The 23,768-nt window shown below is 43.5% G+C and overlaps 1 protein-coding gene across 1 annotated transcript in view; it reads left to right on the plus strand.

Annotated features, from left to right (window-relative positions):
* The first annotated feature begins 9,298 nt into the window (after window positions 1-9,298).
* Window positions 9,299-23,768, plus strand: part of LTBP2 (latent transforming growth factor beta binding protein 2) — a 142,156-nt gene continuing 127,686 nt past the window's right edge. Inside the window, exon 1 of the mRNA XM_081857916.1 lies at window positions 9,299-10,302. Coding sequence (XP_081714042.1) covers window positions 9,779-10,302 — 524 coding nt within the window. The 5' untranslated portion in view covers window positions 9,299-9,778. The remainder of the gene's footprint in view (window positions 10,303-23,768) is intronic.

Here is a 23,768-nt window from a genome sequence, read left to right on the forward strand (position 1 = left end):
ACTAGAAGCACAACTTTATCAAGAATATTGACAAGAGCAGAAAAGACAGCTTTAAACTGTAAAACAGAGTTGGTTAACTTCTGGCCTGTTTCCCCCTCCCCAAAGATTTTTGTGTGCCCCCCTCAGTCCTCCCAAATTTGTCATTTTAAAAAAGATATTGTTTTTAGTTGCTTTTTAAAAAAGATTGAGGGTTCCCATTGTTCCCCTGTTTTGGGGGCCCTCAAGGTCCCCCCTATGTTGATGCCAAAGGCTTTTGGTTGCCTCTCAAGACCCCTGCCCCAACATTTGTCCATTTGAAAAATAAGTTAGTTTAAAACCATTTTTTAATGTAAAACTAAATTGCCAACTGATCTTATGGGTACTTTATGATGCCAAAAGGTTTTGTGACACCCCACAAGACCCCCAAATTTGCCCCTTTAATTTTTAAAAACAAAAATTAATAAAGAATAATGGTTGATAAAAGTGATTTAAAATAGAATAGTTGATGGGAAAGCTTTTTGGGAGGCAGTCTGGAGTACAGTGGTACCTTGGGTTAAGAACTTAATTCGTTCTGGAGGTCTGTTCTTAACCTGAAACTGTTCTTAAGCTGAAGCACCACCTTAGCTAATGGGGCCTCCTGCTGCCGCTGCACTGCCGCCGAAGCACAATTTCTGTGTTTTTTTTTTTAAATAATTTTTATTGGGTTTTCACATTTTATCTAGACAGTACAAACACAAAAAGACACAAACAAAACATGTATAATTTCAAATATTTGCTTTCTTAACCTTTCCCCCTGACTTCCCCTACCCCCCACTTCATACATCCCACTTCCAATAGATAGCTCAGCAAGTCCTTACCTCTCATCCTTAAAGTATTATTGTTGTTATTATTTTTTAACTTAACTCTTCTTATTTAACAAAATTTATCTTAAACAGATCTCTTATAAACATTTTACCTTTTTCTAAGGTTGACCCAAGTTCCCTTCCACAGATTCCCCTTTCTTTCATTAAATATTAGTCATACCAACTAAACACAAAAATCATTAAAATTTCCAAAAATCTGCTCTCTCCCCCTCCCCCGGTTTCAGTCCCCTTTCACATAAATGTCCACAGAAACGGCTCTTAGCCTGGATTTCTCACATCCGAGGCCTTCACGTCTCTGTCTCTCTCTGCCAGTTTTGTTGGTAGTCCTTTATGTTGGTCCTCAGGTCTCGAAGGAGCTCTGGTACAATAAAGTCAAAATTGAAGCAAAACCTCCTGCCTTGGAGTACAGTAAGTTCAAAGCTGTTTCCAACCTGCTTTCCGACAGAAGAGTAGTCCCAGTTGTATTTCTTATTTCTTTCAAAATCAGATATTCCAAAGGCTCCAAGGGTTCCCTCTTCCATCTCAAGCAAGTTTATAATCCATGAATCTTCTTCTTTGTACTCCACTAATGTAAGCTTCTGGTTGGTACTTTCCACCTGAACTTTTTCCACTCCTTCTTCCCTCGCCTCTAATTCTGAAGATATCTCTTCCAATTCGGCTGCAGAGTTTTTTACTGACAAGTCCTTAACACAGTCAACAGCATTGCTTACTTTAACAATCAAGGTCGATAACCCTTTAGCCATAGCTGTGCTCTGGTCTTGTAACTTTCCCACGAGAAAAAACATTTTTTCCAGCTCTGCCTGTATTTTTCCATCTACAGCCATTGTAATGTCTCAGAATTCCCCCTAGAGGGATTCTGGTTACTTGGTAATCCTTTTCCAACAGTCCGTTACTTTGTTATTTATTCCTTCTTTATTTCCACCAACTTAAATTCAAATATAACACATTTAGTCCGTAAAGAGAGAATTTAACAAAATTTTTCCTAATTTTGACAGTTCGTTTGACAGCTCCTTTGACAGCTGTCAAGCTCTTTATTTCTTTTCAACAGGCTCTCACTCACAGGGCACTCCCGGGTCCGGGGGGGGGGGGTTCAAAAAACTTCTAAAAGTTCTTCTTCTTAACACGATACACCAAACTTCTTGTGCCAATCGTGGAATTGATATCTTTTATCTCACAAGGAGGAAAACGGTCACTCAACCTTAGTTATCAAATTCTTGCTTTAGATTATCTGTAAAAGGGGGGGTGCGGACTTCCTTTTAGCACACCCCCCGGTCGTACCGAATTCAAAGAGAAAAATTTCTTAAGTCCAAATTCCGTTCTACTCACAGGTTGTTTCTTTACGTCCAAATTTTCAAGGAAGAAAGTCAGCGCTCTCCAGTCATGGCTCGCGGCTTCACTCCACTGAGGTAGCGGTCAACTCACAGTGCCACGCCACCCTTCGTACCCTCTCTGAAGCCTTTAAAAAGGCTCTTCGTGTGTCGAAGGGGGCGCTTAAGGCGCCCACCGAGTCTCCAAGTCCGCAGGCTTCCGCGCCTGTGGTTTCTAAGGGTCCCCGCGTCGCCGTCGCGGCAGGACCCGTCCCCAGTAGAGCCGATTCCCTCCGGAGCTCGGAGGGAATCCGCCATTAACCGATCGCGCTAACCCGGAAGTCCCGAAGCACAATTTCTGTTCTCATCCTGAAGCAAAGTTCTTAACCTGAGGTACTATTTTTGGGTTAGCTGAGTCTGTAACCTGAAGCATATGTAACCCGAGGTACCACTGTATCATGGTTCTCAGCACACCAACGCTTTCACTTTGGCCGCAACTATGTTTACACTTTGGCCACACTCACTTTGACATGCAGCCCTTTATCCCCAAAATGTTTAGCCACAAAGGGATGCAGACGACAAGGTTAAAAATGCTAGAGAGGTTTCAGGAGTTAACAAAGGAGAAATAGCCTTTTCTCCAACTCTGGCAAATCCCATCCTCCTGTTATATTTTTAGATTTTACACTGTTTTAGTTTTTAATTTTAGTTTTAGTTTTTAATGTATGTGTTGTTTCTTTTTTGTTTTAAGTCTCTTTGAGTTACTTTTTGTAAAAGAGCAACTAATAAGTTTAATGAATAATAATAATAATAATAATAATAATAATACATTAGTACTCCACGCTGAGAGAATAGCTCCTTTTGTCTTGCAAATTGTGATCTGTGACATCTTGTTTTATCCAATGTTAGATGCATTGAAATCATTGAACATAATGAACTTTTAATGGACCTACTCTGAGTAGAATTTAAATGGCAGTACCTGCTTTCTGGGATGCGGGTGGCGCTGTGGGTTAAACCACAGAGCCTAGAACTTGCCGATCAGAAAGTTGGCAGTTCGAATCCCCGCGACGGGGTGAGCTCCCGTTGCTCAGTCCCTGCTCCTGCCAACCTAGCAGTTCGAAAGCACGTCAAAGTGCAAGTAGATAAATAGGTACTCCAGCAGAAAGGTAAATGCCGTTTCTGTGCGCTGCTCTAGTTCTCCAGAAGCGACTTAGTCATGCTGGCCACATGACCCAGAAGATGTACTCCGGCTCCCTCAGCCAATAAAGCGAGATGAGCGCCGCAACCCCAGAGTTGGCCACGACTGGACCTAATGGTCAGGGGTCCCTTTACCTTTACCTTTACCTGCTTTCTATTTTACAAAATCTTCTTTGTTTAATTTCTCATATTTGTTATGTACAACTGTGTTGAAGCTTGGCAGTGAAATATTATTTTTGTTGTGAGCCCATACCCCAGAAAATCCATAGCTTTCATTTGCCATCACGCAACATGACCAATGTAAAATACTGTAGCCAAGCTCCTCCAATAAAAATGGAATGGTTGTGCGGATTTTCATGTGACTGCATGCAATGAGGACAGAAAACTATGGTGTTGAACTTGTGAAGAGTCAATGATTTAAAACTTCCTGGGTCTCCCCCTCTGTTGATCTGAGAGAGTTGCAGGTGCCACTGGCAAGTTTAGGGTTTTGGGAGGGCATTTCATTAATCCCTTACATTGTGGATACTTTGCATTCTTTCCCTATGTTCTAAAGGAAAATTATATCCTTCCTCTTTCTCAGGCTCTTGCAGTCTCAATTATTGCTCCAAGAGCTAATTGGTTCTCGCTGTGTGTGGTTATCCAAAGAGGTTTAATTGGCTGTGTAGACAGCCAATTTCATATTTGTTGCAAATAAGTGAAACAGTACCTCCTGTGAGGGAAATCTTCCACAGCCGTAAGTAAATATTGTGTAATACAGAAAAATGCCTAAAATAATTTCAGGGGGGTGGTCAGCAAAGTCTAGGCCTCTTGAGTGTTGGGTTTAGATACCAAATATTTTTTTGTTCCAGGGCTACATAAGAAAGTAATTAAGAGGAGACTGGGAGGACATTTTCCTTTAGAGCAAAACAAAAATCAGTGATGACTTTTATCGAGCTGCACTCTCTGGATTCAATCGCTATGCACATGCTATCACAAACTGATCTCTAGAAGGAGATGAGGACCGCAAAGAGAATGAAGAGCTTTGCACGCAAACTTAGAATCCTAATGCACCCACTTAGGAGTGCCAAGCAAAAACCCTTCAATGGCAAATCAGCAACAGGCCAGATAAAGCACAAAACACCAGTTTGGCCAGATCTTTCAGGGCTTATTCATTACAAATGGTTAGTTACAGGTGTTTGTTTGCTTGCTTGTATAAAAAAATGTTTGTATGCTACTTTTCAGTTTGAGGGTGCCTCACTATAATAATGTTAATTTCTTCAGAACTTAGCATGTCCCATTCTGTCACCCCACCCCCACCTCATCTGGTCCCAAATGCACAACGTGATGTTCCACGCTCAATCCTGTCTTACGAGAACCCAAGAGGAGATGTTCCAATTGGCACCTGTTCCCCTTCCCACAACCAATTGCCGTTTACACAACCAATTGCTGTTAAGGTTGTACCACCCTTTTCAGCCTTACTATATCCACAGCTGCATTTGAATGGCTTGTGTTGCATGACTTTGAATTACTCTTTGCAGAAACAGATGTATTGGCTATGGGTCAGAAATCTATGAGCTCCCAAGGTTCTCACTACTGCTTATATGCATCCATCAAACTTTGCTATTCCGTATGACCTAAAAAATGGCAAAGTTTTACGGATAAAAAAACTACACAAATGTCTCCCATGACCCTCATTACATTCCATGGTTCACCTCTGGTAGTTTATAATTGTTAAAAACCTTTAAGAAATTAAGATGAAATTTCCAAAGCTTGGCTACTACTTGGATTTCACTTGAGCCCAATTAAACAGACTAATCTTGGGCTTCACATTTGTATTGTTTGTCCCTTCATGAAGATTCCATGGGTGGAAGTTTGGATTTAGTACAGGCCTAGCTCATACTGTAAAACTTCCAGTGCGTTCAGCAGGAAGCCATGTGGAAGAATGTGCCAAGATGGCATTAGGTCAATAACTTATTTGTATTAAAATCTTTATTTATTTCAACTATTTAGATACTGCTTAATATTGTAGTTTCTAAGCAGAGTACAATGAGGTTGTAGAAGAGATGCAAAATATAAAACCAGTCAAAATTAATTAGAAAAGCTTACTAAAATGGCCTGCTTATAAAAAATGTCTTCACCATGCATCTGAAGCTCAACAGGGACACTAGGCAAAAAGATTCCTCCTGCATTGCAGGGGATTGCACTAGATGACCCTCATGGTCCCTTCCAACTCTACAGCTCCATGATTCTATGATTCTAGTCTGATCACAGCTGGGAGGAGGTTCCACAGCATTGGACCCACAATACTGAACACAAAGTTCCTGGTAGGTGTGAGCTGTGTATCTGAGCCATGAGGGAATAGTAATAGGTCTTCCCTTGAAGGCTTTTGTGATCAGACATATCAAGTGGTCCTGAAGGTATCTCAACAGTCCAGTGCATGGGTAGGTATACTAAGGCCCGGAGGCTGGATCCGGCCCAGTCGCCTTATATATCCTGCCCGAGGACAGTTTGGGAATCAGTGTGTTTTTACATGAGTAGAATGTGTGCTTTTATTTAAAATGCATCTCTGGGTTATTTGTGGGGCATAGGAATTCATTCATTATTATTTTTTCAAAATATAGTCTGGCCCCCCACAAGGTCTGAGGGACAGTGGACCAGACCCCTGCTGAAAAAGTTTGCTGACCCCTGGTCTGATACACTGGAATTACACACATGTTTTAAAAAATGTATCTACAGGAGAATAATCACCTAGTGTTGATGTTTAGAGGATTTTAAAAGGTCATCTCTATAGGACCTGCCATCCTAGTATACCTCATAACATTGCAAGCAATGGGAGACTTCCTAGAAAATGTGATTTCCTTGTTTCCTCTATCTCTGTGACTGGCCACTTACTCCTGCCACTAAATAGTTAGTTCCAAAAGTCCAGGGTCCTGGACAAAACAAATAATAGATATGCTTCCTGCCCAATAGGTTGGAAACCTAATTTGCTACCTGCAGTGTAAATGCCCAAGTACGTACTTCAAATAAGTTTGCTTCACATCATTTTACCTTAAAGCACTACAACATAAAGCTAGTCTGTCAGCTATTAACCACATCCCATTTGTCACACCTTCCAGTCTTTTTTCTTCTTCAAAATATAGTCCGGCCCCCCACAAGGTCTGAGGGACAGAGGACCGCCCCCCTGCTGAAAAAGTTTGCTGACCCCTGGCTAGCACCAGCATTTTGCATGAGCTAGAGCTGGAGCTTCCGGACCAGGCTTTGCAATATCGATGTCTTGAGGTTACCAATGCATGAATCACTATGGCCCAGCTATCCCTGTCTAAGAATGGCAATAGTTGGTGTACCAATTGAAACTGGTAAAAGGCATTCCTAGCTACTGAGCCTACTTGATACTTTAGTAACAAAAAAGTGGGTGCAGAATCACTTCCCAACTACTTTCAGAGGGAGTGCAACCCCATTCAGAACAGACGACTGCCCAATATCTCAGGAACCACCTACCCACACTGCCTCCATCTTCCCGGGGTTCAGTTTATTGGCTCACATATAATCCACTCTGTCCAGACAATGATCCAAATCATGCATAGCCTCTCCTGGCTCAGACGTTATGGAGAAATAGAGCTGTGTGTCACCAGTACACGGATAACACCTTGCCCCAGTACTCCTGGTGACTGCTCTCTATGGATAAAGATGTTGAATGGGCAAGATCATGCCTTGTGGCACACCATAGCATAAGGACCATGGGGCCAAAGCCTGAGGTGATCTGTTTCTCCCCCAGATGGTGCCAAATGAACTCTACAGTGGTACCTTGGGTTAAGTACTTAATTCGTTCCGGAGGTCCGTTCTTAACCTGAAACTGTTCTTAACCTGAAGCACCACTTTAGCTAATGGGGCCTCCTGCTGCTGCCTTGCCACCGGAGCACGATTTCTGTTCACATCGTGAAGCAAAGTTCTTAACCTGAGGTAATATTTCTGGGTTAGCGGAGTCTGTAATCTGAAGCGTATGTAACCCTTGGTACCACTGTACCACATGTGACATTATTTACATATTTTGCCTTTGCATGATTTAAAATAAATAAATACATGTCATATTCCAACCACACAAGAGCTAAAGACATGACTAATGCCCTAAGCTCAGACTATTTGGTATTAGTCAGAAAAGTGTGGGATTCTTTAACCTAAGGGAGCCCAAGCATTCAGTGAGCCTGGTTTGCGTGTCATGCTAAGCCACAGTTAATGCTCTTCACTATGTTTTAACATAAGCGAGCAACATGCTAGTGCATGCTGCCCAGAAGTCGCCACTGTACTCCTCCTCTGCTCCTGTCCTCTTTGTGCTGGCAGCAACCAACCACAAGCCTTGACTTCTCCTATCATCCAAACCTGGCTCACGGTTTGCTCCTCTGCTTATAGCTCATGGCTTATTTGGAAGAAACAAACCAGATGTGGTTTGTTGCTCCCAGCAAGACATGGCCAGGAGCAGATGAAGCCTGAAGCAGGAACTTCAGAGCAGCATAGTGCATGCTGCTCATTCATGTTAAACTACAGTTTAGCATTAACTACAGTTCAATTGCATGTGCAAACATAGCCAGAGGCTAATTCCCCTCTGTCAAACACTCCTTAAAGCCAATATTAGAACCTTGAGCAAAAAAGAAATCAAAGTAATAATTAGGAGCTAGGTAAACTCAAAGCAGCACTGATGAAAAATAAATAAAAAGGTCCCTGTAGCTTCCACATACTAATTGCCACCTTCTTAACCCTTTTTGTCACTGACAGCCATTGTATATACATTGTATGTGCTAGTCTGAGAAAAAGAAAATAATTCAACCTCGAATCTATTTGATGGAGACATGAGAATTGCAGTTACAGATAGGTAGCCGTGTTGGTCTGCCATGGTCAAAACAAAATAAAAAAATTCCTTCCAGTAGCACCTTAAAGACCAACTGAGTTAGTTCTAGGTATGAGCTTTCGTGTGCATGCACACTTCTTCAGATACACTCAATACTTCAGATACTTCAGTGTATCTGAAGAAGTGTGCATGCACACGAAAGCTCATACCTAGAACTAACTCAGTTGGTCTTTAAGGTGCTACTGGAAGGAATTTTTTTATGAGAATTGCAAATAGGATAAAGAAAGCACACACACGGATGCATGCCAGTGGTTCTTGTGCTTTGAGCTTTGCACTGAAATGGACCTATAGGCTATGCAGCTCAGTGCTTTACACATGGTCCAGGTCTATTCATTGGTACCTACAGTTAAAGGATCTCTGGGCCCAACAACATGTTATGTTAAATGTGTAGTTTGTTCTTGCAACTTTCTTTTTTAAGGAGCTGTTTAAGGGACTGAGGTTTGATTCAGACTGGAGTGACGGCCGTTGTGGGATTTAAGCACTTCCTCCTGTGCCACAGTCCCGATGAGACTCCTCACTACTTTCACAAAGGGAAGAACAGCGTACCTCCCAGTGCAAATAACCTTGGGGTATTTTGATTGGGACTGTGGCACAGAGGATATTTCCCCCGCACGCACGCACCAGCTGCTCCTATTCAGAAAGAAAGGAAGCAAGTGAAACCACACAAAACATAGTGTATAGTTTGGCCTGCATTAAACAGTGCTATTCCGGAGAGCAGAGAGACCCTGTGATCTGGGGATTCCTGTCACTTGTGTCTTGCATCCATTCATACCCACCTTTGCCCCACCTTCAGTAAACAATGACAACTGCGCAGAAATTTTAGCTTGTGCTGCAAATTCAGGAAGCCGACTTGCAGATTTGTTCAGTATGATGGGTGTGTGTGAGAGAGAGAGAGACAGGGTATATGTGTGTTACACACACACACTCACTCACTTTAAGAGCAAACTTTTTTTTTGCATAAGCTTTGAATGGGCCTCTCCGGTTGCTCATGGGTTAATAGTTCTGTCTTGTAAATTGTTTCCCTTTGCCAAAGTGGGTGTTGCTGGAATGTCTCTTGTAAGGAGGGGGGCTGAGCTGTGTCCTCTGGAGAGGGGCGATGTCAGCATCAAAAAGGCACAAAAGGGGGAGGTTTCCAAAAATAAAACTGTCCATCCCCTCCAGAGCCAGCCAGTGCCAGAGGCAAGTGAGAAGGTGCTTGGAGCTGTCTTCAAGGAACACACGCTCTGACAGCCAGAGGGAGAGAGGGGACGGGGAGAGGAAAGACTTTCTAAGGTATGAGGACTGCAGCTGCAGCTTTGGGAAACCTGCACCGTGGGGCTTTCTCTGTGCTCCTGCCCCTCTGAGCATTCCTTCCCCTCCAGACAGCAGGTACTGATTAAGCCTTTTGCATACATATACCTGAAGATGTGAATGGCTTCCAAACGTGCCTGAGGAATTTAGCCCAGCTGCCCTTTCTTCCTCCTCCTCTTCTTTTTTCTAAACTCCAGTTGCACTCTGAGTTATATGAAACTTCCAGTTCAACAACTGAGTGCTTTCCCTCTTGGACAGAAACCATGAAGGGATCCTGGAGGAGCCTTCTCCCATTTACTGTAGCTCTTTTCGTAGGGGTTGGCGAATGTCAGAGAGACTTTGCTGGGCAATTTGACCCAAGTCCTTCCTTCAGAGCTGACTCTGGAAGCAGGGAGACGACTCAGCTGAGATTCCGGAGCCAGGGGAGTTCAGGACCCGCAAACAAAGTATTCAGTTTGTTCCAGGTACACAGTTCCCCTTCTCCCTTGGATCATGTTCCTGTCACCCCTAAGACGGATGTAGCCTCTAATGCCTGGGTGAGAAACTTGGCAGGGAGGGAAAACAGAAAGCCGCACGCTGCTCCCACAGACCGCAAGCTCCCTGCTCCCACCAATGTCAGATCCCAATCCATTAATCCTGGGACAAGAGCCGATGCTCCCGGCAGAAGCCCCAGCTGGACTCCACAGAGACAGAGAGTGGACACCTCACACCAGTGGCCAAGGCATGGGCCGAGGCCACAGACAGCGACACAGCCGAGGATGCAAAACTCCCGAAGCCGAATGGTAGGGTAAGTGCAGAAACCGCTTTCAAACTGTCAAGCAAAGGTACTTGCAAGATTTGACAGCTGCTTCCTCACAGTCAGAGCAGAGCTATGATGGCAGTTTTGCTGTCAAACTTTAGTTTTCAGGGCATGGCAGCTAACCCAGAATCTACTTGCAATGATGTTGTCCCAGAAAATGCCCACCTTTTTCAAAGAAAGAGCGAACTTGCCAGATCTTGTATCACAAAAGAATATTAAGACTGTGCAATGTACAGCAACAATGCACAGCACTGTCCCATAAATAGCAACAATATGATCTATGGTCTGCTTAAGCTGTTCTGTCATCTGTACCTGAGGGAGATGTACCTAAAGGTGATTAGAAACATCGCAACTGATAGTTTCAGTGTGGTATATATATATATATAAATACCGTCTGCATGCCCAAGGCCTATTCACTGCCTGTGCAATACGCATACACATTGAGACACTGGGTGCATTTAACACTCCCACCCACTGTCACTGTGGTGGATGTGCTTTTGCTCAAGATGTTCACAAAGTATTCATGTGCCATTCTTGTGTACAAAAAAAATTCACTTTGATTTCCAGGGTGTAGGGTTTGTTGCACATGTCAAGGTTTTGGTGTGCAGATGGACTGTTTTCTGTGCATTATGATGCGCCTGTGTTACTGCCCTTTTGTTAATGCTATGGATCTGTTGATTTTTTAAGAAGAGGGTGTTAAGTAACCTGGCCACCTATGTAAAATGAATCTAAAGAAAGTATAGTTCCCACACATCTTTTTCTTGCATAAGAATCTTGGTTCTGTGATGTCTACTTTATTAGTATTATTGCTTGCTTAACTGTGTTGATCTTACAGCCCCATGGAATATATCAGGCCATTTAGAATGTACTTGTAATATATTAAACAGGTCTACTGGGGTTGCATTTTTTTCATTGGTGGTAGTGGGAATATTATTTCAGTTGTCTGCATTATGTTCTTCATCCAAGGAGCTTGTATAGTGCAGATGTTCTCAGACTGTGGCCTGTGGATCACTGATGGTCTGCATGCTCCTTTCAGGTGGTTCATAGAAATGGTGCAGAACAGGTGAGAGTATATGTGCTTGGTGCTTTTTCTCTGAGAACAGAGTCAGAGACTGCTTTAAACAGAATCAGATTTATCAAAAAGGCTAACAAGGCATTGGTCTAGGGCCTGTGATGTTCATGAGATTGTTTTTGTTTTATTTTTTCACTTTTATTATATTTTTCAAAAATCTTTTCAATGTTAGAAGCTACTTGGATATATTTTTGTGATATAGTGGCATATACATATTTTTTATATAAACTAGTAAATAACATGGCACTGTTTTTTAATGATGATGCCAGTAGGGAACAGATAATTAAATGGTCCACCAAGACCCCCAGCAATGTTCAAGTTGTCCACACACACAAAGTTTGAGCACTGCTGTAGTAATGAATAGGGAGGCTTTTATGAACATCCCTCAAGCTGTGTTGCTATTTTAAAATCTGCTCCTAGGGAGCGCTCTGTGTCTGAGTTAGGCTGGGTCCCTCTGCTGCTTTTAAGAGACTCTGGTGATTCACTGTGCTGCTATCACCCCAGCACTTGAACTTGTCTCCAGCATTCTGTGAGGTGCTGATGTCCCACATGTGCCCTTTCCAGTATTTCCTGTGTAGAAATGAAAAGGCAGATATGGATCGTGGCTAATGCCATGTGTACACTGATTCCCAAGTCTTATTCCATATTTTCCAGTGCATTTCCCTGTCACTTTCCTTATCACAAAAGGTATGACTTTTGGGAGAAGTGAATTTGTTGTGCAAGACCTCCAAAGCAACTACAGTGGTACCTTGGGTTAAGAACTTAATTCGTTCTGGAGGTCCGTTCTTAACCTGAAACTGTTCTTAACCTGAGGTACCACTTTAGCTAATGGGGCCTCCCGCTGCCACTGCGTTGCTGCTGCACGATTTCTGTTCTCATCCTGAAGCAAAGTTCTTAACCCGAGGTAATATTTCTGGGTTAGCGTAGTGTGTAACCTGAAGTGTCTGTAACCTGAAACGTCTTTAACCCGAGGTACCACTGTATAACAGTGCAACCTGAATTTGCCAGCAATATGTGATTGAATCCCACCCAAAAATAGTGACACTCTGGAAAAGGACTCTAGTGTAGGGAGAGAGGGTTAACTCCTTCCTCCTCACATGTATGGACTCTTTAATGTCGTCTTGCTCCTCTGGCTGCAAGAAAAGCAGACCTCAGGAAGGTGTTAACTTGTACTACACTGCTTAAGAGTCAGGCCAGATAAATTCATCCCAGCAAAGCTCTCTCGCATGGACACTGGCCTAGAGAATGTCAGCTTCACAGATTTCAAATATATGCTTCATTTTAAAAAAACCTGAGTATTTGGCAATCCGTGGGTTAAACCACAGAGCCTAGGACTTGCCGATCAGAAGGTCAGCGGTTCGAATCCCCGCAACGGGGTGAGCTCCTGTTGCTCAGTCCCTGCTCCTGCCAACCTAGCAGTTCGAAAGCCAATAAAGCGAGATGAGCGCCGCAACCCCAGAGTCGGTCACGACTGGACCTAATGGTCAGGGGTCCCTTTACCCTTTACCTTTACTCTTGCTTCTACCTATATTCCCATGTAAATAAGGCTTCAAAAGGAGTGCAGTCAGCAAACTACTTTGCTGATGCATGCTGGACATGGACCTGCATGCAGAATTGGATCTGCTGTTGAATCACTATAAAGCAGCTCTCAGGAGTGTAGGAACATCAGAAACTGATTAGGATGGCTTCCACTGGCTGGCAGAGTATCTCCAGGATTTAAGATAGGGAGTCTATCCCAGCCTTACCTGGGAATATTAGGAATTGAGCCTGGGGTCTTCTTCTGGAAAGCAGATGCTCTACCACTGAGCTATGGGCAATTTAATGTGCACTGTGGGTTGAGATGAGGGAGAAATTCAGTTCAGTTTGCAATTTATGGCAACAAGATGCAAACTGAAACACACACACACACACTTCGGAATTTGCACTTCTCTGAATTTTGGAATGCAGCTCTCCAGCTACAGATTGTGTGCAAAAATGCATATACTACTCAGTGCATGCCTATAAATGCATATATTAGGGAACATAACATGGAAAAATGCATTCTGTTAGGAAAAGTTGCTTTGCAAAAATGCGTACATTAGGTAAAATTGTGTGCACACAATGTGCATATTAGGAAATTTTTGCACCAAAATGCTGATCAACTTGCACGGGGACTTAAAAATAAATGAAAAATCCAAACTGGTGTGGAAATGTGGACAACTGAATGTATGGTTGGAAAAAAATGAGAAAGTGAGAGATATTGAAATTAACATATCCACCCATCCTTAACAATGGGGCAAGGGGTTGGGAGAGGAGCAGAGATCTTCCTCTGCCTATTTCCCCTGAAACCAAGGGTCTGTGATTGGAAATATCCCTTTCTGGAAAGACAGAAAGAGAGATAGAGACAGTTTCAACTGGAAAACCACAGCTGGGGCATAGTTTCCCCTGCTTCAGCCCCTGCTTTGTAGGGAATCCACAGGCTGACTGGGCATTGCTAGTTGAGCATTCCACAAAGCCAGCACGGCACGAGTGGGTGGGGAGTCTGCTTCCATGCTCACTTCTAGGATGCTGGCTTCTTCTTGGCGCATCATCCTTCTCCCTCCTATAAACATGCTGTGGTCCTCAAAGCTGCAGGCATTTATTTTGAATTCTTTATGAGGCAAGGAAAACCACACCACATTCAAGCCACTCAAATGTTGAGTAAATTGTTTAAATATAACCAGATGCTTGGGGTGGGGGCGGGTGGTTGCTTATTGTGCAAGGGGAAAGTAACAGCCCCTTTAGTCATCTCCGTAGCCCAAAGCCACTGCCAGAACCCACAAAGCATGCAGTTACCCATTAAAATGCTCTTGAATAGGAAGTGGAGAAGACTATGTCCCTTTCCTTACTCCATCCTTTCCTAATGTGGCACCACCCCTGACCATTGGCCATACTGGCTGGGACTGATGGGAAATGTAGTTCAAAACTCTGGAGAAAGCTTTCTCCATCCTCAGTGCAACGTGCTTTTTCTGCTGCTCCTGTCAATGATGGCTGTTCACATGCATTTTTCTAATTCTGGGAATAGTTTTGGAGCCGCACCCCATATAATGTTTTTTGGTTCTGAGGCATCTAATCATAAGCCTGCATTTTTATCAAAGCTTCTATATATTTCAATCAAGGCTTGTATTTAAAAATGAGCTTAAAAAAAGGATTTTCAAATGTTTCATGCCAGGCAAAAGACCAGCTGCCTAAAAGAACCTTGGCAAGATGTTTTTCCTCCTAAGACAAGAAGGGCCCCATTGATTTATAGTAGAAAAACAATTCTCAAAGTCATAAAAAGGGAGAATTACATATGCTGCCCCAAGGCTGAGAAAACACCATTAGGAATGGGGAAGATAATACCAATGTGCCTCCCAGTAAAATGAGCCAGATCTTCTTTCTAAGGTTGAAAGGCCAGGAGCAAATGGAAGGAAAAACATTTAGCTAGAAAGAAAGAGAGCATTTTTGGGGAAGTCTCTTCTAAAGCTGTTTCTTAAACTGAGAGAGTTAAAAAAGGTTAAAATGTGTTAAATGTTGGAAAGGCAACTGGCTTGGCAGAAGAAGCAGCTTCTTCCTATTTTATTTTGAGGCTGGAGAGGAGGGGGAAAGGGGGAGGTGCAAACTGAAGAGGCTTCTTTTAAAAGCTGTGTTTTATTGAGTTCCTTCCTTTTCACTTTGAGAAGCTTTATTCTTTTAAGAGGCTACCTATGATAAATGTATGAAATATATTAGCTTAAATATATTGGCTTAAATGTAATTATGCAAAGGATTTAAGGAATGCTAGATTCTTATTTCATATGGTTGTAAGAGTTGTATTTATCCTGAAATTAAGTCAGCCACCAGCCCCCCCCTGCCAGACAGAAGACGCCATCCAAGCAGTCTTGATATATAGTTGTCAGGCATTTTGTTTAGAAACATTAAATGAAGGAAATCTTTCAATGTTGATGTGAAACTCAAGATCCTTGACATCTGTTGAACATAAAATGTAAGATTAAACCATTTGTTTTAGAAGGCAATAGGGCAAGAAGGGCAAGAGGTGAGCTGGTAATTAAGATTCCATGTAAGATATATTATTACTTATTTGTCATTTATATATAGCTCTTTGTCTCCCTTATAAGGGCAAGGAAGTGGGTGTATCTTTTGTGGGTGTATCTTTTGTGATTGGTTCTAGCAAACAGCCAATAGGAATTTCAACCAGGCTGATTGGACAGAGGCAGCCACAGGAGGAGCAAAGGGGGCTGGATTAAGGGAATATAAGTGCTGGCCAGAATGGCAGGAGGCCAGGCCAGAGCTTGGTAACCACGTACCACTGAGCCTCTTATTTATTTGTCTGACAAATAAATTACTATTTTAATTTCTCTATTGCTGCGTTGAATATTTCATTCCAGCTAAGCGTTAACCACAAGCAGGGTGCTACATTTTATGGTGCCCTGTGACTCGGATAAGTGGTCTGCTGGAACGCAGCCCCTTCGCCCTACTGGGCAGGGTACAAGAGAGAGGACAACTGCTTACCCAAAGCGCGCACTGGTAATTTTTTCCAGGGGGAACGCAGAAGACTCGTCTGTCTGATACCCTGCTCACTGGCGGCGACGGACCGGGGGAAACAGGGAACCAACCAAGGGTAAGTGCACAAAGGGATTTTTGGCCCTCCAATTAATTGGGAGGAAGAGAAGTCTTGATCAAACTTCTGCATCTCAGTAAGGGGAAACTGAGTACGCTAGGTGGTTGGGTACATCAGATGGTGATCTGGTGTAGGGAAAGGGAAAAATTGGGAGGTAGAGTGTGGTGAAGTATCCAGCGCATTGTATGTGTGAGAAAGTACAGAGCAATCTGTAGCTGACCCGAGTGTGGAGTGGGCAGTACTTCGGTTCCTAGTAAGGCGACTTCACTAGGCAAGGAAACCCACGAAGCGCGTCTGTGAGTGACTGAGTGGATACTTCACAGGGCCATACAATGGGAGTTGGGGGTTCAAAGGGGGAAAATACACCTCTTGAGTGTATGTTAAATAATTTTAAGAAAGCCTTCTCAGGGGCATATGGAGTCAAAATGACGCCAGAGCGCTTGAGAACGTTATGTGAACTAGAATGGCCAAAACAAATTACTGGATGGCCATCCCAGGGAACCTTTGATATAAATTTAGTAAGCAAACTTTGGACTGATATCGCCAAAGAAACTGGAGGGTGCCCAGAACAATTTCCATATATAGATTCCTGGCTGAGCACATTAAATAAAAATCCTCCATGGATAAGGGAATGCAAAGTCAAACGATGCAAATTATTGGCTGTAAAAGCCGAAGCTAGGAAAGGAATCTTGCCAAATAAACTCAAACCCATTTTTGAGGGGCCAGAGGAAGAGGTGCTTCCACCTCCACCCTATGCTCCACATCGAAGGGAGCTTAATCCAAACACTCCACCAGTTGTAACCCCAAGGCAAGAAACTGGAATGAATAATGGGAGTGGAGTCACAGAGCTTGATTCCTTGATAGATTATGATAAATATCTTCAGGAGGCATTGGAGTCCTATAATAAAGCCCAAGCAGAAGTGGTTATTCCACCTGTGACTCCTAATAGACCTCCATCTACAGTCTCCTTTAGTGGAACAACTGATTGCCCACCCCAAACCCCTGTGCATCCAAGTCCCAGAGAAATATTACAGAAGTTACAGGGAGACCTTGCTCGGTCAGCAAGCAATACAGCCAGGCGTATAAAGCTGCTAAAAGAACGCCTTGCGACAGATACCATCCCCTATGATTTGAGGCCCCTAGAGCAAAGTGAAGAGAAAGATCACGTAGTAGCCCCTCTTAGAAGAGTATTTGATGCACTTGAGGAGCCTGCACTGGTTAATGGGCAACCCGGACCACGGCCACCTCGAACTTCGACCCTGCAATATATTCCATTCACAACTACAGATCTGATGAATTGGAAAACACACACCCCATCTTTTGCAGAAAAACCTCAGGCTATGATGGACTTGGTGACTTCAATAGTAAATACTCATAGCCCTACTTGGACAGATTGTCGCCAGCTCCTAAATACTCTGTTCACCACTGAGGAAAGGAGAGACATAATTGAAAAGGCACAGATATATTTGCGTGAGCAGGCCAGAGCGGGAAATATTTATAATATTGACCGTCATCTCCAAGATAACTTTCCCTTGGAAGATCCTAATTGGGATCCAAACAATGCAATTCACCTGGCCAGACTTACCACCTACCGCCAGACACTTGTGCAAGGTATCCGCAGGGCATGCCAGAAGCCCACTAATATGTCTAAAGTCTCAGAAGGGTAGATGTGTTACCCATAACACTGTTTCGTGTTCGGTGTGCACCCACAAAAAGACTTAAGTTGTCACCTTTTGAGCTCCTGTATGGGAGACCGCCCTCCTTTGTTCAGGATATTCCAGCTGACCTTAAACAAATAGGAGATCATGTGACACAGGAACAAGTGCAATCTCTCTCCCGTGTTTTTGTTTCTCTTAACAGGTGGGCCCTCGAGCGCACGCCGTGCAGCATTGCCGAGCCGATTCATCAGTTCCAGGCTGGCGATAGCGTATGGGTGAAAGAGTGGAAACGTGATCCACTTGCACCTAAGTGGCGTGGACCTTACACCGTCTTGCTCTCTACTCCAACAGCGGTGAAGGTAGCTGAGGTGACCCCCTGGATTCATCACTCTCGTTTGAAGAAGTCTGAAGGCAGTTGGACGTGCAAAGGTGACCCCTCTAATCCTTTAAAACTAACTCTCTCCAAAAACCCCTGTATCTAGCCCTACCGGGAACGGGCTAGGTCACGGGCAACATTTGACGACCGGCCTGCTGCAGCCACAACCTGGAAGCTGGCTGACCTGCGCACGCCTGAAGCTTGAGGAGCGTCTGAACCAGCGACTGTGAACGGAAAGATTCTCTAATACAATTGATTGACTGCCCCCCCCTTGTGGAACAATTATCAGAGATATTACTCATTGGGGATCCTCGGGATATATGTTTTGGTCTTGGTGGTTCCCCATTTCTGTCACTGGGGGAATTATATTGGGGCTAATAATTATTTGCTATCACAATAAGGTAATCTTTTGTGGAAGGAATGCATATACTAGACATCAACATGATTTTATTAATCCTGATCCCTTGGGAAGGGGAAGGGTCCTTGAATCTGACCAAATTGGCTAAATATGGATTCAGCCATGACCACAATATGTGGGTAGGTTTAGCTGAAATGGTAGCTAATGTTGCAAATAGGACCAATTGCCTTGTTTGCTCTCTTGGGCCAGATGATTCAGAGGGAGGTATGCCGTTATTACCGATACCATTAGATGCTATTGGTATGGTAAGCGAAATGCCACACCAAACTGAAATACAGAATTTCCCCGGATGGAACTCAACTAAACCATTACGAGTTATACCTGTACAAGGGGAATTCTGTGTACATAAATCATCAGATGCAGCTGATTCTCCCATGATAGGCTCTTCTCATTGTCACTATACTTGGGATTATAAGAAGAATAGTCATACCTGGGCACACGGTACTACCTATCGAACTCGGAATGCCTTGCCCTGTGCACCTCCTTTTATTCATGCATGGAAAGTGGTGTGGAACATAACTGTGACAGAAGAAGGCAATCTAACATACTGCACTGTGAACTCTCTACCCCTTTTGGTATTTCGCCTTCTGTATTCCCCGTACCAAAAACCTCAGACCCGATGGTTGTGGTGGATATGTGGAGAATGGGCATACAAGAAACTCCCTTCCAAATGGAGTGGGACTTGTTTCTTGGGTTGGGTATTACCACCAATGTGGATTATGCCCACTAGTTCGGCCAGGCGAACACGAAGGAATGCTGATATTTCTCATATAGCAGGAGGAAGTACCCAAAGTTGGAGCGGTACTGATGATTGGCCGCCAGAGCGCATTATAGCCTATTATGATCCTGCCTCCTGGAATCCTGGTGAGCTCATACAAGGGGCACGGGATCCTATTTATAATCTAAACAGAATAATTCGATTGCAAGCAGTAGTGGAACTTGTAACCAATGCAACGGCCCAGAGTTTGAGACTTATTGCACAACAGTTGGATGAAAGTAGAGCCGCCATTTTGCAGCTGAAAATGGGAATGGATTATGTACTTGCCAGGCAGGGAGGCCTATGTGGAGTCTTGAACTTGACAGGGAATGCCTGTTGCTTTAACATTTCTGATAATGGTGAGGCAATCCGTGTGTTGGCCACAAAGATGGAGAATATAGCACATGTCCCAGTACAAACATGGGAAGGATGGGATATGGGATGGCTCACCAATTGGTTACCTAATGTCACAGGACTCAAAGGGATACTATTGTCTTGCTTGTTTTTCTTGACAGTAGTAGTATTGGTTTTATGTATGATGCCATGTATCATTTCATGTTTTAGAAGTACAATTAGCAAGATGGTTTCAAATGAAACTCTACCTCATATCATGGCCCTATACAGAGCTTTACCTCAGGAATATGATGAAGGTCAAGCTATCAAGGACACTTGGGATGAAGGTCCTTGAGCTTGAAAGGGGGGAATGAGGCATCTAATCATAAGCCTGCATTTTTATCAAAGCTTCTATATATTTCAATCAAGGCTTGTATTTAAAAATGAGCTTAAAAAAAGGATTTTCAAATGTTTCATGCCAGGCAAAAGACCAGCTGCCTAAAAGAACCTTGGCAAGATGTTTTTCCTCCTAAGACAAGAAGGGCCCCATTGATTTATAGTAGAAAAACAATTCTCAAAGTCATAAAAAGGGAGAATTACATATGCTGCCCCAAGGCTGAGAAAACACCATTAGGAATGGGGAAGATAATACCAATGTGCCTCCCAGTAAAATGAGCCAGATCTTCTTTCTAAGGTTGAAAGGCCAGGAGCAAATGGAAGGAAAAACATTTAGCTAGAAAGAAAGAGAGCATTTTTGGGGAAGTCTCTTCTAAAGCTGTTTCTTAAACTGAGAGAGTTAAAAAAGGTTAAAATGTGTTAAATGTTGGAAAGGCAACTGGCTTGGCAGAAGAAGCAGCTTCTTCCTATTTTATTTTGAGGCTGGAGAGGAGGGGGAAAGGGGGAGGTGCAAACTGAAGAGGCTTCTTTTAAAAGCTGTGTTTTATTGAGTTCCTTCCTTTTCACTTTGAGAAGCTTTATTCTTTTAAGAGGCTACCTATGATAAATGTATGAAATATATTAGCTTAAATATATTGGCTTAAATGTAATTATGCAAAGGATTTAAGGAATGCTAGATTCTTATTTCATATGGTTGTAAGAGTTGTATTTATCCTGAAATTAAGTCAGCCACCAGCCCCCCCCTGCCAGACAGAAGACGCCATCCAAGCAGTCTTGATATATAGTTGTCAGGCATTTTGTTTAGAAACATTAAATGAAGGAAATCTTTCAATGTTGATGTGAAACTCAAGATCCTTGACATCTGTTGAACATAAAATGTAAGATTAAACCATTTGTTTTAGAAGGCAATAGGGCAAGAAGGGCAAGAGGTGAGCTGGTAATTAAGATTCCATGTAAGATATATTATTACTTATTTGTCATTTATATATAGCTCTTTGTCTCCCTTATAAGGGCAAGGAAGTGGGTGTATCTTTTGTGGGTGTATCTTTTGTGATTGGTTCTAGCAAACAGCCAATAGGAATTTCAACCAGGCTGATTGGACAGAGGCAGCCACAGGAGGAGCAAAGGGGGCTGGATTAAGGGAATATAAGTGCTGGCCAGAATGGCAGGAGGCCAGGCCAGAGCTTGGTAACCACGTACCACTGAGCCTCTTATTTATTTGTCTGACAAATAAATTACTATTTTAATTTCTCTATTGCTGCGTTGAATATTTCATTCCAGCTAAGCGTTAACCACAAGCAGGGTGCTACAGTTCCACATCTAAGATTCTTAACATGTATGCTTATTTGGACAGTCATGTACCACATGTGTCCACTGACTGAAGAGCCAGGATCAATTGCAACTCTCCATCAAGTACATTCTTGGTCACAATAGCCACGTGTGCTGCCATATAATGTATGGGATTGCCCTGTTGCATCACATTTGCCTGGGGGTCTGAAGAACAAAATTCTTTGATAATCTGTGGTTCTAGTAAAGGTAAAGGGACCCCTGACCGTTAGGTCCAGTCATGGGTGACTCTGGGGTTGTGTGCCCATCTCGCTCTATCGGCCGAGGGAGCCGGCGTTTGTCTGCAGACAGTTTTTCTGGGTCATGTGGCCAGCATGACTAAGCCACTTCTGGCGAACCAGATCAGCACACAGAAATGCCATTTACCTTCCTACTTGCACTTCATGCTTCCGAACTGCTAGGTGGGCAGGAGCTGGGACTGAGCAATGGGAGCTCACCCCCTCGCGGGGATTCAAACCGCCGACCTTCTGATTAGCAAGCCCTAGGCTCTGTGGTTTAACCCTCAGCGCCCTTACCCTTTATAGCAGGGCTGGGGAACCTCCAGGCCACAAGTCAGTCTTGGCCCACCAGAGAGCCCAATTTGGCCCATGAGGCTGTTTCCCCCCAAACCACACCAAACTGTTAATTAGCTGGTGTCACTCCAATGCGCAGGTCATGTCAGCTAATGGGTGGAAGACGAGGTTCAACTCTGTGTTGGGAGCTGGTGTGTGTAGCCAAAGATGCTGGGTTTAACTTTCACTCATAAGCTGATGGGGCATGGTTTAAACCTTGCCCAGACCCCTGTAGGATGAACAGATAGTTCCATCCTGCTCTGTGCTGTTTTGCCAGTGTGCTCCCTTCAGTAAACCCCCCCCCCACTTTGTGGGTCAACTTTGACAAGTGGATAGCTACAGGGAGGGGCACACATGATAGTGCCCCTTCATAAATTTTAAAACATACAAGATGAGAACAGGATCATGCCTGCCTGCTATGTTCTGTGTAGGTTTGACATCAGTGTGAAGAGGCTGCATGCAGATGGAGGTTTGTCCACAGGGCTTCTCCATGTGAAGGTGAACCCTGATTGACTCAGGGTCCCCCACTTCTATGGAGAAACTCTAGATGAGTACATCTGAATGTCCATTTGGCCCCTTTGCACTGAAGCCAAACATCTGGATGGTGGAGGGTGTAGCTGATAGATGTGATCCTGGTATTCCACCATGTTCATCAGTATGTAAGGGGTATCCAGATCTAGAGGGCACCAGGTTTGTGGCAAAAGGTAGCTATATCCTAACAGAACAGGCACTAGGACCTGAAACCTTTCTAGCCTTCCTCTGAAGAAGGGCTGCCACATTTCCAGATGGGCCTTCAAAGAAATGAATGGAAAGAACCAGCGATTTCCTCATAACCTCTATAACCCTGGTGCCAAACCCAACAAGTGTCCATCTGTACTTCAGTGTTTATGAATTGTTAGGATCATAAAAGAAGAAGAGTTATTTTAAGGTTCTGAAGCTTTTGCCTACTTATAATGAACACCTTCCTTACCCTTGCTGAAAAATCCACTGTGTAAACAATGCATCGCTTTAATGCAGGGGCCCACAGCCTCCCCTCCTTGCTCTCCTTTGCATCAGTTAGCCTTTAAATAGGGGGAGAGAGAAGGAGGGAGGGGGAGAGAGAATGAACGAACACCCATGCTATACATTTAAAGCACTCCTTAGCCCCTTTAACAGTCAGGGCTTCCCCCAAAGAATCCTAGGAAGTGTAGTTTGTTAAGGCTGCTGAGAATTGTATGACCTTTCACAGAACAGCTGTTTCCCTGCATGGTGCCTTCGCCTGCAACACTGCTGGTGTACAATCATCAGCTATAAAGTGTACAGTCCCTTTGACCACCTGGATGGACATAGGCCTTCTTCCCTTTGCCCATTTACTAGTCAGTGGCTACTGCATTATCAGGTAGTAATTCTGCTGTGTGTCAACATCAGCTGTGATGTGATCATTCAGCTGTTCTCAATGCAGAGATGCAGCAGAACTACTGTTTGTCATAGGAGACTGTTGTTTCTCTGCATGAATCACTGGCCAAGGTTTCCAAACATGAAGCACAGTCAGAAGAATGACAGGGAACAGGGTCCTCAGTGGGAAGGCACTCCTTCCTTATACATTGGTAGAAGGAAACTGTTTTGGATGTAAGAAAGAAGTATGCTTCCAGCTTTAATTGTGTTAAAGTGTTACGTGGTTATTGGAAGTTTGTGACATGCTGCAAGGAGTATGTGTGTGTTTAAGCAGCTTTTTTTATCCTAAGGAAGGTAGCCAGGTGTGGGCAATATAACTTGTTTTTAATGTGAACAAGCTGCGCATGTGTACTAGATTCCAATGGGACTTACTGTATGCCAAGGTTCTGGAGCTTATTCCATCAGGAATTGCTGGTTTGGTTTACAGCCAGAGCTTTTCTCGTAGCATGGTGAGTCGTCCTGCCTACAGGAATCGCTGCCAGGTTGTGCCAATA

Source organism: Podarcis erhardii, assembly GCF_964252035.2.
Source record: "Podarcis erhardii genome assembly, chromosome: 1".
In the NCBI taxonomy this organism is placed as follows: domain Eukaryota; kingdom Metazoa; phylum Chordata; class Lepidosauria; order Squamata; family Lacertidae; genus Podarcis; species Podarcis erhardii.